The following is a 14,638-nucleotide window of genomic DNA, read 5'->3' as shown; positions in this document are numbered from 1 at the left end:
CAGATTGTAACCTCTCCAAACATTATACAAACAAACTGTTAAAACTTTGGATAAAAAACCCAACATATTTCACCATTGTACAATATTACAAAAACATGGTTTACTGAATTGGGACAACATGGTCAAATATTCAAATCTCTGTCTCGTGTACAAAATTCTTCATGGCTTATCATTCCCTCCTCTTCACCAGTTAATTAACATCCGGACAGCAGGACTTGGAGTGCAGTCAGAGGAGACGGTATCATTCCCTTCAGAAAAAGCGTTTTTGGTCAGACTGCTTTTTCTGTTAGAGCTGCTACTGAGTGGAACTTCACACCTGTTAGTATCAGAAATCAAAACACATATCATTTATTCAAGACACAATTAAAGAAATGGCTCATTGACAATCAGAGCTGTCAACACTGAGTACCTTTCCTCTCACTGATCCTCGCTACTGTCAAGTCTTTTATATGTGTGTATGTTCTTACATTTGTCTGATTTTAGATTGTTTTATCACTAATTTGTTTTTAGGTTAACTGCTTATTTTATTGAATGCATTGTTTAATATATATATGTAATGTTATGTAAATACATGTATGTAATTTTACTTTGATCTTTTAGGGTGATTTTAACATCTTCCCAGGAACTGCAGATGAAAAATAGCCCTTTGGCTAACTCTGGCATATTGACAGCAAGCTTTATTAATGTGCGCTGTCCCCTATATTAAATAAATAAGTAAAAAAAAAAAAAAAAAACATGTGCAGCAGCTCCGTAATACAAGACGATCTTCCAAACGGGCTTTTTATTAATGTTATGAATATTATGAAGTGCCTGTTCGCTCATCGTTATATTTAATCCGTGTGGTCAGTGCTTTTTTGTGGAAGAATTAAGCTGGACGAAGGGTTAGGACAGGTTATAAACACAGGCTAACAACATTAGCCTTGATGGACACAATATCCAGGACCGTGCGAGAAACGCAGCAATCTGCATCTTGGCTGCACATAAATGTATGGAAATAACATCAGCCTTTATTTTGTCGGGACACAACTGGAAACACAAATCCACATGATTGTTTGAACAGTTTCTAAGGACTGCGCAACATTTATTTCTGCTCTGAAAAGTTCACACACCGCCCCAAAGCCGCTCTGTGAGCTAGCGGCCCGAGCTCTGTTTGAACACGGTTCCTCCTGAGTCCTGCAGCCGCTAACCCAGAGCGGCGGGACGGCTCGCAGTCTGAATTCTCCCACACATAACAAAACAACAAAACGCACACGTAAAAAAGCATCCTCCCCCCCCTCAGATACAAAATTATTAATCCGGCTGCTATGCTCACTCGGGTGCCAGTGGACCGAGTGAGCGTCGGGGGACACGAAGCGCTCCCCCTCCGCATCTTTTTTTTTTTTTTAACTTGTCCTGTCCAACAGCTGGGCAGACAGATGAGAGCTGAGGGCCTCTTGTGTTGGACATATTTTACTTTAACAAGAGGGGTTGTTAATCTTCAGACAAACCAAAGGTATGTCTGAATAAACCCCTCTTGTAATCGAGGCCAAACTTTATTAATTTCAATCATGTTTGAAAATCCTTGGTGTTGGACCGGACGGAAAAGGAAAGGAGGGAAGAAGAGAGAGGGATGTCAGAGAGGGGGGGTTGACAGTGGGAGGGGGGGAGGGATAAGACCATGAAGCAGCATAGAACAGACAGGTTTACTGGTTGTTTATCATTACGATAAGATTCAAATGTAGTACAACAAGGGCAGAGCCTGTCCACACACACACTGAAATGTTATCAAAACACTTGCTAGCTGCAAAAATGTCACCATGTCAACATGTACACAGAACAGATAGTGTTTACACACGCATACCTATGACTTTAAACCAACTAGTGTGAAATCTTTCATTCATTCAATCATGCAAACTATTGGTGCAAAGGTGAGCTAACACCTGTGCTCAGGTGAGTGTTTATGTTCTTTTAAAATGGATGGTGGAATGAGAAAAGAAGGAGCGCCCAGCCACCCCCACACCCAGACCCCCGCCGCAGCAGCAGTGGCAGCCGGAACCCCCCAACGCCACACGGCAGCAGGCAGGGGACAACCGCCCCCCGGGCGACCAAACCTGCCACCCAGGCCAGGACCAGCAGGACCGCCGCGAGGCCCCCAGAGCCAGAGAGCAGGGAAGCACGAGGGAAAGAGAGCGCCGCCCCAGCCCAACCAGGAGAGCAGCCCCCCCGCCGCGCCGGAAGGGCACCCACAGCTCCAGACGAGCACCACATCACCACCCAGGAGTTCCGGGCATCCCCCCGCCCCAACCCCAGGTACGAGCCAGGACCCCCCAAGAGAGAACCGCTCCGCACTCCAGGCAGCCACCCAGCAGGGGCCAGCCACCCCCACCCCGGGGAAAAAGAGGGGCCCACAAGGGGTGTTGTAAACATGGCCCGACCAGGCTCGGCCACTGTGGGAAGTTTGGCGGGGCCCAGGGGCAAGGACCAGAACCCACCCCCAGGGACACGGACACCCCCAGCTCAGGTGCTATGTGAACACCCGCCCCCCAACCCCCGAGTAGAGATAGTACCGTAGCCCAGGAGACCGGCACCCAGGGGACACGGCAGCCGTCGCCAAGGGACCCGTACCCCCCACCAGGGAAGGGGTAGGGGACAGATGGTCCTATGTCCCACCTTCCTTGCAAAATGTGTGTGCATGTATGTGTGTTTGTGAGGTTGTATGTGTGCATGTGTGTGTGTTTTATGTTGGAGTGTATATTTTGAGGGGGGAGGGGTGTGTGTACTAAGGGGGGTGCAGTTAAAATTGGCGGGTAGGGCACTGAGGGGACATCTCCTGATTACTCACAGTGATGTCCCCTCACCCTCCCCACCAACGGGCCCTAAATGTCTAAGGTGCGATTAAAATTGGCAGGTAGGGTGCTAGGAAGACATCCGCTGCTTGCTGGCAGTGATGTCCAAGCACCCCCCCCCACCACCACCACCACCAAGGGCCCTACATGTTTAAGGTGCAAATAAAACCGAAAGAGGGGGGGGCCTACTCCATACGGCAACCATGGGAGGGGTGCCAAGTAGCCCCCCCCCCCCCCCCCCCCCCCCTCAAGGCGCATCGCAGGCTAAACCCCCCACCCCTTCACCCTAATATAAGGTTATATGAGGAAGGGGGTAGGTTGGGGACAGCTGGTAGACTGTCTCCCCGGTGGTTTAACAGCCGTCCCCAAGCCTCCCCCCAGCAGAGGGGCCAGGCCACCCCACCCCAGGGACCCCATCCCCCGAGGCGCCGACACCCCAGGCCCAGCACCACCCACCCCACACAGAGAGAGAGGAGCCAGAAAGCGACACCACCCCGGAGCAAGCCCAGCCCCCCCACCCCCCCAAGCGCCGGCCCTAGAAGAGCTCTGGTTAGGCCTCGACAGGACCGAGGCAGCCAACTGGCCGGGGCAACCGCCTCCGCATCTCCCTCGTGAGGGGTGAAAGAGAGGGGAGAGCCAGCAGGGCGAGACCGGAGCGGCGCTTTTCACAGGGCGTCCGCAGAGCAGCTGGTTGGTCCCATATGAGCTCCAAAGCTTTCTCTCAGCGAAACACCATCTATGCGTGACGTAAACCAGAGCAGTAGTGACACACGATCGAAATGACCGTTTACATGAACAACGATCGGATATACGATCGGTATAACCCACCTATCTCGATCGGAAAGAAATTTTGATCCGAACGAGTCTGATCGGGGCAGAGCATTCCCAACGGTACGTTTACATGATGCATTTTCTTTCCGATCAGGCGTTCATTCCGATTACTTTTGCCCATGTAAACGCGGCTACTGAGAGAAAGCTTTGGAGCGCATACGGGACCGACAAGCTGCTCTGCGGAGGCCCTGTGAAAAGCGCCGCTCCGCTCTCGCCCGGCTGGTTCTCTGCCTCTCCCTTCTCTTACACCCCTCACGAGGGAGATGCGGGGCAAGAGCGCTTCGGTCCACTGGCACCCGAGCTCCGGGCTCGGATGCCAGTGGACCAAGTGATCAGAGCAGCCGGATAACTTTGTATGTGGGTGAAGGAGGATGCGTTGTTACGTGTTGTGCATTTTGTTGTTTTGTTATGTGTGGGAGAATTCAGACTGCGAGCTGTCCCGCCGCTCTGGGTTAGCGGCTGCAGGACTCAGGAGGAACCGTGTTCAAACAGAGCTCAAGTCGCTGGCTCACAGGAAGTATTAAAATATGCTGATAATTATATCAGAGGGTTGGTTGTTACCTTTTGTTTTTTCTTTTTCAGTTTTGTTGTGTTTTTGTCATTTTTGTTATTATTTTTTCTGTGCTACTTCTTCTGTAAAGTTTATTAATATCAGAGTATTGGGGCCAGAATCACTTCACTCAAACATAGGATATGCTGGGTCCTAATGCCCCACCAGCTCCTGGAGGAGCCTTACGGTTTGTTAGTTGGAATGTGAAGGGATTGAATTCTCCAATTAAAAGAAAGAAGGTCATCAGTCATTTAAAACAGCTAAACACAAAGATTGCATTCTTGCAGGAAACTCATCTGAAAGCAGCTGATCACTTGAAGATGCGATTTGGGTGGGTTGGGCAACTTTATCACTCATCATTTAACAGTAAAGCCAGAGGTGTGGCTGTTCTTGTCCATAAATCAGTTCCATTTTCTGTTACTGAGGTAATATCAGACCCCAATGGCCGTTACATTATAGTTTCAGGCAGAATTTGTGGTAAGAGTCTCACATTAGTGAATGTCTACGGTCCAAACTTTGACAGTGAGGAATTTTTTAAGAAACTTTTTCTTTCTATTCCTAATTTGAACAACAGTCAGCTTGTAATGGGAGGTGATTTTAACTGTTGCCTTAACCCAACACTGGATCGTTCCTCATCTAAGCCCTATTCTGTGTCTAAATCCTCTAAAGCCATACAACTGTTCATGTCACAATATGGTGTCACAGATGTCTGGCGTCATTTTAATCCAAATGTTAAGCATTTCTCCTTTTTCTCGCCGGTGCACAGTTTTTTCTCTAGAATAGATTTTTTCCTCATTGATAATAATTTGCTCTCTGCTGTCAATTACTGCGAATACACCCCCATAGTAATATCAGACCATCACCTGTTACGCTTGATATTTCCCCCCCAGGCAACTCTTTGTCACGGTCTCCATGGCGCTTTAACCCACTGCTTCTCAAAGACACAGACTTTGTTCAGTTTATTAGTGAAAGTATAGACCTTTACATTTTTACTAACAATACACCAGATGCGTCTGCAATTTCAATTTGGGAAGCATGTAAAGCATTTCTGAGAGGGGAAATAATATCATACAGTGCCTATAAAAATAAGATAGCCTCACAAAAGAGCCGTGATCTTTATTCTGTCATATCAGAACTGCAAAATAAATGTGCAGAATCCCCCAGTGCTGATCTATCTAAGGAATTGCTTATAAAAAAAGGCAGAATTTGACTCGATAGCCACCGACGAGGCAGTCCAATTAATACTCAGGACCCGTTATAGCTATTATGAGTTCGGGGATAAGCCTAATAAAATACTCTCACACCAGATTAGACAGTCAACAGCAGCTCAAAATATTACCGAACTCTCTACCTCTGATGGACTCATACTTAATCCTCAAACTATCAATGACACATTTAGGGATTTTTTATTCTGCTCTATACACTTCTGAATGTTTTCCTGATGAAAAATGTTATGAAGATTTCTTTTCACATCTTAATATTCCGACAGTTGAAGCAGATGTAGCTGCTCAATTGGATAAGCCTTTCACTGCTGAAGAACTAAAGAATGCTGTCATGTCTATGCAGAGTGGGAAAAGCCCCGGACCGGATGGGTTCCCATCTGAATTTTTTAAGGTTTTTTTGGATAAATTATCCCCTCTAATGCTAAACATGTTACAGACTTCAGCTGATATTGGTGCTTTACCGGCAACTTTGCGACAGGCCACAATCTCGCTTATCCTAAAGAAGGATAAAGATCCCAGATGCTGCAGCAGTTATAGGCCTATATCTCTGCTGTGTGCGGATGTTAAAATTTTAGCAAAACTGCTAGCAAAACGCTTAGAGCCGATAATGCCCACATTAATCAGTCCTGACCAAACTGGCTTTATTAAAACCAGACATTCATATCACAACATTAGGCGGCTTATGAATATTTTATACTGCACTTCTTCAACTGGCACCCCTGAAATGGTCATCTCTATGGATGCTGAAAAGGCTTTTGATCGGGTTGAGTGGTCTTACTTGTTTTATACTCTGAGACGCTTTGGCTTTGGCTCTAAATTCCTGTCATGGATCAAATTACTGTACACATCGCCTATGGCACGTGTTCGCACTAATAACGACTACTCAGAATACTTCCCCTTGGGCCGTGGAACTAGACAGGGCTGTCCTCTTTCTCCTCTTTTATTTGCGCTAGCCATTGAACCACTTGCGGCGGCCATTAGAACTAGCTCTATGTGTGGTATCTTGAGGGGCGGTGTAGATCATAAAGTAGCCTTATATGCAGATGACCTTTTATTATTTATTTCAGATCCAACTGTCTCCATGCCATCAGTTTTAGCTCTGCTGCGGGAGTTTGGTCAGATCTCTGGTTACAAATTAAACTTAAATAAAAGTGAACTTTTTCCCATCAATCCGGAGGCCATGGCCTACCCCCCCTCAGACTTACCTTTTAAAATCTCTCCATCTGTCATTAGGTATCTAGGCGTTCAAGTGACTAAGGAATTTTCTGATCTTTTCAAAACCAACTTTATCCCATTACTGGATCAAATTAATTGTGACTTACAGCGCTGGTCTATGCTGCCATTATCCCTTGCAGGCAGAATAAGCTGCATTAAAATGAATGTGCTGCCTAAATTTCTTTATTTTTTTCAATGCCTACCAGTATTTATCCCAAATCAATTTTTTAGGTCCCTTGACAACTCTATTGCCCAATTTCTATGGGGAAAAAAGCCTCCAAGGATGAGAAAAACCATATTACAGAAAAGCAAAGAAAATGGTGGCCTCTCCTTACCAAACTTTTTATTTTATTATTGGGCTGCAAATATCAGAACAATATTATTTTGGTGTCATAGTCACATTGTTAAGCCAGTCTGGTCACTAATAGAGGAATCATCTTGTACTTTTGCCTCTGCTACTTTATTCTCTCTTCTGTGTCTGCCTGTTAAATTTTCTCTCACATCTTATACCGATAACATCATAGTTAAGCATTGTTTAAAGATATGGACTCAACTTAAACAGCACCTTGGAATTCAAAAAATCTCTCTCATGTCCCCACTCCATCTTAACCCTTTGTTTCCTCCATCATCTACAGATAAGACTTTTGCCCTGTGGAGAAGTCGTGGCTTAGTTTCAGTTTACATAGATGGAACTTTAGCTCCGTTTGAGTTATTAGCTAAAAACTTTAATCTGCCCAACACTCATTTCTTTAGGTATCTGCAGGCTCGTCATTTTATCTGTCGTCATTTCCCTGACCCTTCCAGTACCCCAACAGCCACTATGATTGACACTCTCATGGGGATCAACCCCTCTCTGAAGGGTACAATATCAAAAATGTATAACTTTTTACTCTCCACCCTTGCTTCGTCATCTGACCAGCTACGTGCGACTTGGTCAGAAGAGCTTCATGTAGACATAAATGATGATCAGTGGAGATCTGTGCTAGGGCGAATTCCCTCCTCATCAATATGCGCCCGGCACTGTATCATTCAATATAAGGTGGTTCATAGAGCTCATTGGTCTAGAAGCAGACTTGCCAGAGTTTTTCCAGGCACTGATCCTAACTGTGTAAAATGTAATCTAGGCCCTGCAAATCTTACTCATATGTTTTTGACATGCCCGTCGCTGTCTGACTTCTGGGACTCTGTATTTGATTCTTTATCCTCTGTCTGTAACGTCAAAGTACACCGTTCCCCAATGACAGCCCTTTTTGGTATACTTCCGGACAATCACTCTCTCCCTCCTTGGTTAGAGGACCTTATTGCCTTTCTGACATTACTTGCCCGTCGGACTATCTTGATGCACTGGAAAGACCTTCGCCCACCCACTCACTCAAAGTGGAAAAAAGACTCTCTTTCTTTTATTAAGCTGGAAAAAATCAGACATTGTTTAAATGGTACTACATGTAGATTCTCTGAAATTTGGTCACCTTTCTTGGAGCATGTGATGTCCTTGACCTTGGAAACGACCCAGTGAACTTTTGGGTACATTAATAGTTGTGAGTTGTGCAGTGTCTCTGCTGTTTCCAGATTGGTAGCACAGTATATTGTTTTATGGTTTGTAAGATTTTGTTTATTCATTTGTGTACTTTTTTTTTTCTTCTTTGTAATTGTGGTTTTGAATTGTTTGTTTGTTTGTGTTTTCTTATTTTGAAAAATTTATAAATAAATCACACATAAAAAAAAACAGAGCTCAAGTCGCTGGCTCACAGAGCGGCTTTGGGGCGGTGTGTGAACTTTTCAAAACCAAAATAAATGTCGTTCAGTCCGACTCCTTAGAAACTGTTCAAACAATCACGAGGATTTGTGTTTCCAGCTGTGTCCCGACAAAAAAAAGACTGATGTTATTCCCAAACATTTACGTGCAGCCAAGATGCAGATAGCAGAGTTTTCCTGCATGGTCCTGGATTTTGTGTCCATCATCAGGCTAATGTTGTTAGCCTGTGTTTATAACCTGTCTTAACCCTTCTTCCAGCTTAATTCTTCCACAAAAAAGCACTGACCACACGGATTAAATATAACGATGAGCGAACAGGTTCTTCATAATATTCATAACATTAATAAAAAGCCCGTTTGGAAGATCATCTCGTATATTACGGAGCTGCTGTATAAATGTATGTGGCAGCAGTTTGTTTACAACAGGACGCATCTCCTTTTCCGGGAATTTTTTAACAACGTTAGTTCTAATCGGAAAAGGTTTTCTTTGCCCATGTGCACGGGTGAATTTTAACCCGACCATTGATCCGATCAAGATATTTTCCCATGTAACCGCGGCTGCTGATTTGAGGTTGTAACTATAGTGAACACATGCAAATGGTAATTTGTCAGTTGTGATTTTATTTGTCATACTTTACAGCTGAAGAATTCTACACACAGATGCAGACATTTGGTTTGCCACATTCTATTTTACAAGTTCTCACATCAAATCTTTAAGCTCGTCCATTTTGACACATTTTTACCGCCTGTGCTGCCAGCATCACCTCCAGGTTAACACACACACATAAACACACCCACCAACACCACCACAGGCAAGTTTCTGAACCCGATTGATGGTCCTGGAGGTGATTTCTAAATAAAATAAGTACAATAACAGACATGTGAATATAACTTTATGAGCAGCATATTCCTAATATTACACAGCTGGTGTTGTGCTGAAAAAAGCCTCAAAGACTGTGTCAAACATTTACTATAGATGCCTGCATCTTTACTGTCAATAATGGCAAGAATCCAAAACTTTCTATTTGTTTTCAGACTGTTTTCCTTTTTATAATTTCATATAACAATTAATAGCCTGGAGACAGAATCAGGTTAAAAGTACATTTTCTGTCAATCTCACCGTCCCCTTTCTAGTAAATCTGTCTTATTTATCTCAGCATGATTTAATTTGAGTATACAGTTATATAACATTAAAGACCTGTTTGTACCATATATGAATTACTTCTCTGCAATTTAATTTCCTTTAAAAAAAAAGAAAATCACTGTATTTAAAACACTGTAAAACTATCAAATTAATTAAATCAGTAGGGGTAGGATTATATAAGATTGCCTCTTGCCACTCCTTTTCAAGCAATAAATCAAACTCTACTTATACTTTAGTTAATGATAACTGTTTAATTAAGTATTTAATTAATTATTTAATTAAGTATTAAGTATGTATTTAATCAAGCAAATGTGATTTAAGTGACGTTTTTATTTATTTTCTATCTTTTCCAGAACCTCCACAGATTCAAGAGGAACCAGTGGAACTCTGCATCAATCAGGAGGAAGATCAGCTTGATCTGAAGCAGGAGACTGATACCTTGATGGAGATTCCTACTTATGAGGAAGATGAGAACAGTGAAGCAGATCTAAAGAATCACCAGAGCTTTAATGTAACTGATGGTCAGGATGAAGAAGGAAACCAACATGAAGAATCAACATCAACTACAGATGAAAAGACAGACCCACAGAACAGAGATCAGAGGAAGAGAAGACACAAAAGTCATGTCAAAAGTGTGGACAGCTCTCACATGTCAGCAGGTCAGTGTGACTCCGATGTTAGAAAAAATCCCAAGAAGACAAATCTTGGAAAGAAATACAAACAATCTCCAAAAAAAGAGAAACTTTCCTCTATCAGGTCTGGTAAAAACTCAAGAATAATTACTAACCCGTCTGACTACATGGAAACTGGGTCTGATGAAAGATGTTATATCTGTAAAGAATGTGGTAAAAGCTTTTGCAACAAATCCCTGTTCAGAATTCATATAATAATCCATGCAGAAGATAAGAGATTTTCTTGTAAAGAATGTGATAAAAGCTTTTGTCGCAGATCTTATCTCAAAAGACATATGAGAATTCACACAGGAGAAAAGCCTTTTTCTTGTAAAGAATGTAAAAAAAGTTATAGTCAAATATCTCATCTCAACGTACACATGAGAAGTCACACAGGAGAAAGGCCTTTTTCTTGTAAAGAATGTAAAAAACGTTATAGTCAAATATCTCATCTCAACGTACACATGAGAAGTCACACAGGAGAAAGGCCTTTTTCTTGTAAAGAATGTAAAAAATGTTTTAATTTCACATCTCATCTCAAAACACACATGAGAATTCACACAGGAGAAAGGCCTTTTTCTTGTAAAGAATGTAAAAAAAGTTTTAATTACAAATCTGCTCTCAAAATACACATGAGAACACACACAGGAGAAAAGCCTGTTTCTTGTAAAGAATGTAAAAAAGGTTTTTGTGATGTATCTTCTCTCAACAAACACATGAGAACTCACACAGGAGAAAGGCCTTTTTCTTGTAAAGAATGTAAAAAAAGTTTTAGTCAACTATCTCATCTCAACGTACACATGAGAACTCACACAGGAGAAAGACCTTTTTCTTGTAACGAATGTAAAAAATGTTTTAATTACACATCTACTCTCAACAAACACATAAGAACTCACACAGGAGAAAGGTCTTTTTCTTGTAAAGAATGTAAAAAAAGTTTTAGTCAACTATCTCATCTCAACGAACACATGAGAACTCACACAGTAGAAAAGCCTTTTTCTTGTAAAGAATGTAAAAAAGGTTTTTATGATGTATCTTCTCTCAACAAACACATGAGAACTCACACAGGAGAAAAGCCTTTTTCTTGTAAAGAATGTAAAAAAAGTTTTAGTCAACTATCTCATCTCAACGTACACATGAGAACTCACACAGGAGAAAAGCCTTTTTTTTGTAAAGAATGTAAAAAAGGTTTTAATGATTTATCTAATCTTAAAAGACACATGAGAACTCACAAAACTTTCTCTTTACAAACAATGTAATAAAGGAGTTAGTGTAAACTCTTAATTCTAAACTTTTCTGATAAGAGGTCGACACCTCAACCTCTGAACCACAGTCAAAGACTTTATTTTACAGGAGGGAAAAATCTGATGGCCTCCATACCATATTGATGAAGTAACTTCATTAGAGGGAGACACAAGTAACTATTTAAATGTAGAAATGAAGTTTTATACAAATGTATTGTTATAATATGATATTCTTACTTTCCAGGAATTCTTTTTAGGTTTTCATCTTTACATCAAAAGCAAAAAAGTAATGGATCAATACATTTGAATCTTTGTGTAATGATATTCGACAAAGAGTTTTACTGCTCACAAAATATGTACAACTTTTTCACAAAATGAATTGTTTTAGATGTACCTGCAAATAAAAATGAGTTGTTTTCTTTGAGTCATTAAAGGCAAATTCTTGAATGTCTTCATAATGGTTGAAACATTTTTTATACATCTTTAATTCTAACAGTTTTAATGTGATCAGTGAACATTTAATAAATATATATTTAAACATAAAGGAGTGACTACATTATATACTTTGTTAGGTCAAGTAATAGGGGTGTAACAGTACAGGTAGTTGTACCAAACAGTGGTATGGCACTTTTGGTTCGGTTCATCTTTGTACCATTTCGGTTTTTACATTTTATTTATTTTGTTTCCCCCAATGTGTTAACTTTGCGCCAAGACAGAACTAATGTTAACCGCGAGTTTTCGCCGAGACGCCATTAGGTGACAGTTAGCATGTCAACCATAGCACTATGGCTAATGCAGACGCGAGACAGAACTTGAGGACCCACCCATCTCCTTACGCTCTCCTTTGTGGGAACACTTTTGATTTGTTGTGAGCATCCATGAAGGGAAAAGACAGTTGGATAAGTCGAACACCGTCTGCCGACATTGTTTCACCAAGATCGCGTACGCTGCTGTAAAACATCTAATCTGCTAACGCACTTAAGACGGCATCACCGGATTGTCTGTAATTAGTAATGACTGAACTGTGTCGGGTGGTCCCGCCGGGAAGTAATGCAGAGGCACCAAGGTGAGTGGGTTCTTTCTTAATTCAAGAACTTTGAGCTCTTCACTAGCTCCACGCAGGGCCACAAGAGGTCGTGTCACCTCCGTCTCACTCCACGTTTTTACTTCCTGTGATGCTCCTTTTAAATGAAGAGCCCCTCCGATTGGGCGTGGCTCTTCATCAGCTTCCAGGTGGCACCACATGAATCAGTTTTAAATATAAAATAAATACTTGATGTGGGCCCCATCGGCATATGACAGTGCCACACCGTCAAACCATCATCCCCCTCCTCTGAGAGATTGACGATGTGCTGCAATCCAGTCCAGCCGTCCGCCACCATGCTGGTACCACGCCGATCCACGCTCTGCCTCACCTGACCGCACGATATTGCCACAATTGCTCAACGCAGTGCCACATCAGCACACGACACCTCCATCACGCTCCACCTTTTCACTTCCTGTGACACTTCCTTTTAACCTATACGGTGTGGGCCCCATTACCACCTGACGGTGCCACACCATCACAAACTGTTTTGCAAAGTCTTTCAGATGCCGGTGAAAAAGGTAACCAAAAGTTGGACGAGTTAGCAAGCTAACAAGCTAGCGTGCTAGCTCATGATGAAGCCAAGAGGAGAAAGGTTGCTTATGTTTCTGTAATTACTTTATTATTGTGGTGAAATATGATCTTTCAGCCTATTGATATGATATTATCATTGTGTTTTACAGTGTTTGTAGTCCTGTTATTTTTATCTCCTTTTTTATTTGCAACGTCTAAGATGGCTGATTCTAAATCTTTACAAATATAGCAGAGTGTGGTAAAAATGCACTTGGGAGCAATGTTGTATTGCTCTGAAATGCAGAACAATGTTGGATTTTAAGTTTTCTAACCAAAATAAAGTCTAAAGCTTACTGACATAAATTCTAAGAAAAAAAAAACACGTGCTTTGACACAGGGGCTTTACCTCCATTGTTTCCATTCTTTTTGTTCCAGTAACTATTCAAGAGTTGACACAATCCCAGCAGATTCTAATGTGGAGAAAGCAGCCTCACACTGAGATGCAGCGCTGCACAGTAGGGACGTGATTACGTAATCACCTTGAATCAGCTGATTCTGCAGCACAGAAAAGAGGCTTTGTTACAGTATATCAGGATGACCCAAATGAAGGACCAGACTCCAACGTTGAGGGAAGATCCAGAACTCTTTTAATTAAAAAAACACCATATTTGGTGGTTAAAACTCCACTAAAATAACCAAGTGGGTATTCCAGGAAGCATGTTTAAACTAGCCTGACTTTAACCCTGAACTCTGGCTGAAATCCACCTGAACTTGCTTACTCTGGGTATGTCGGCTCCAAAAGACCGGATATGAGTTAGCGTAAATTACGCTGGACTTGGTAACCCTGGGTTAATGCACGTGCACGTCATGTACATAAAGACATTCTCAATGGATCGCAGATTTCTGGAAAATGAAAGAGAGCGCTCCGTCTCATTGAGATGGAGTCTGAGATTTTAATGACGGCATATGAAGATTATAAACCAGGGGTTTCAAACATACGGCCCGCGGGCCGTATCCGGCCCACTAGGTGGTTTAGTCCGACCCACACATGCAGAGTAAAAATCATAAGGATGTTTAAAAAAGAAAGCAAGTTTCTAGTCCATTCCTGCTGGCGAGTTATGATTTTTTAAAGAAATAACCTAAATGCGCAACCTGGGGGGGAGCAAGGGAAAAGCTTAACTGTTGAAACAACATAACTCTGCATGTGCCAAAAACGAAACCTAACAGCTCTGTGTTTGGGTAGGCAGTAGTTTGGTTCCCTGTGATCTTCACCACTGAAGGATGATCAGTAGTGACACCCTGATGACAAATAGTGGAATCATCCAAAAGGATGAAAACAGTCCTCCAAGCAGACGTCAGATTGAAAAGCTCATCAAAGAACACATCCAACTAGCCAATCAGCAAAGCACTGACAAGCTGGACTTGTGCTCTCCTTCAGTGAAGAACCTCCTCCTGCTGCTCCTCCATCTTTAGCTCTGACTTTGGAAGTCTTAGCTCCTCCTCCTCACCATCACTGTGACTGTTGACGTCTTCCAACTCCTCCAGAAAGCTGTTTTCTGATGAAGCTCTAACATCTCCTCCCT

General features: G+C 42.3%; 2 protein-coding genes across 5 annotated transcripts in view; both read left to right on the top strand.

Annotated features, from left to right (window-relative positions):
* LOC144986943 (uncharacterized) overlaps window positions 1–11,916 on the top strand; it is a 239,117-nt gene extending 227,201 nt beyond the window's left edge. For 3 of the 4 annotated variants that reach the window (XR_013650815.1, XR_013650816.1, XR_013650814.1), the window contains one exon: window positions 9,897–11,916. Coding sequence is in view for 1 of the 4 variants with exons in the window: in XM_078935704.1 (XP_078791830.1) it covers window positions 9,897–10,202; window positions 11,703–11,836 (440 nt within the window). In the remaining 3 variants the exon portion in view is untranslated. The remainder of the gene's footprint in view (window positions 1–9,896) is intronic. The other variant, XM_078935704.1, reaches the window with a different exon arrangement.
* The window catches only part of LOC144987890 (uncharacterized), a 461,750-nt gene that overhangs the window by 146,867 nt on the left and 300,245 nt on the right, over window positions 1–14,638 (top strand). The window lies entirely within an intron of this gene.

This window comes from Oryzias latipes, chromosome 2 (genome assembly GCF_053564925.1).
Source record: "Oryzias latipes strain Hd-rR chromosome 2, Olatipes_Hd-rR_3.1".
Lineage (NCBI taxonomy): Eukaryota > Metazoa > Chordata > Actinopteri > Beloniformes > Adrianichthyidae > Oryzias > Oryzias latipes.
This window is presented reverse-complemented; position numbering and strand designations above follow the sequence as displayed.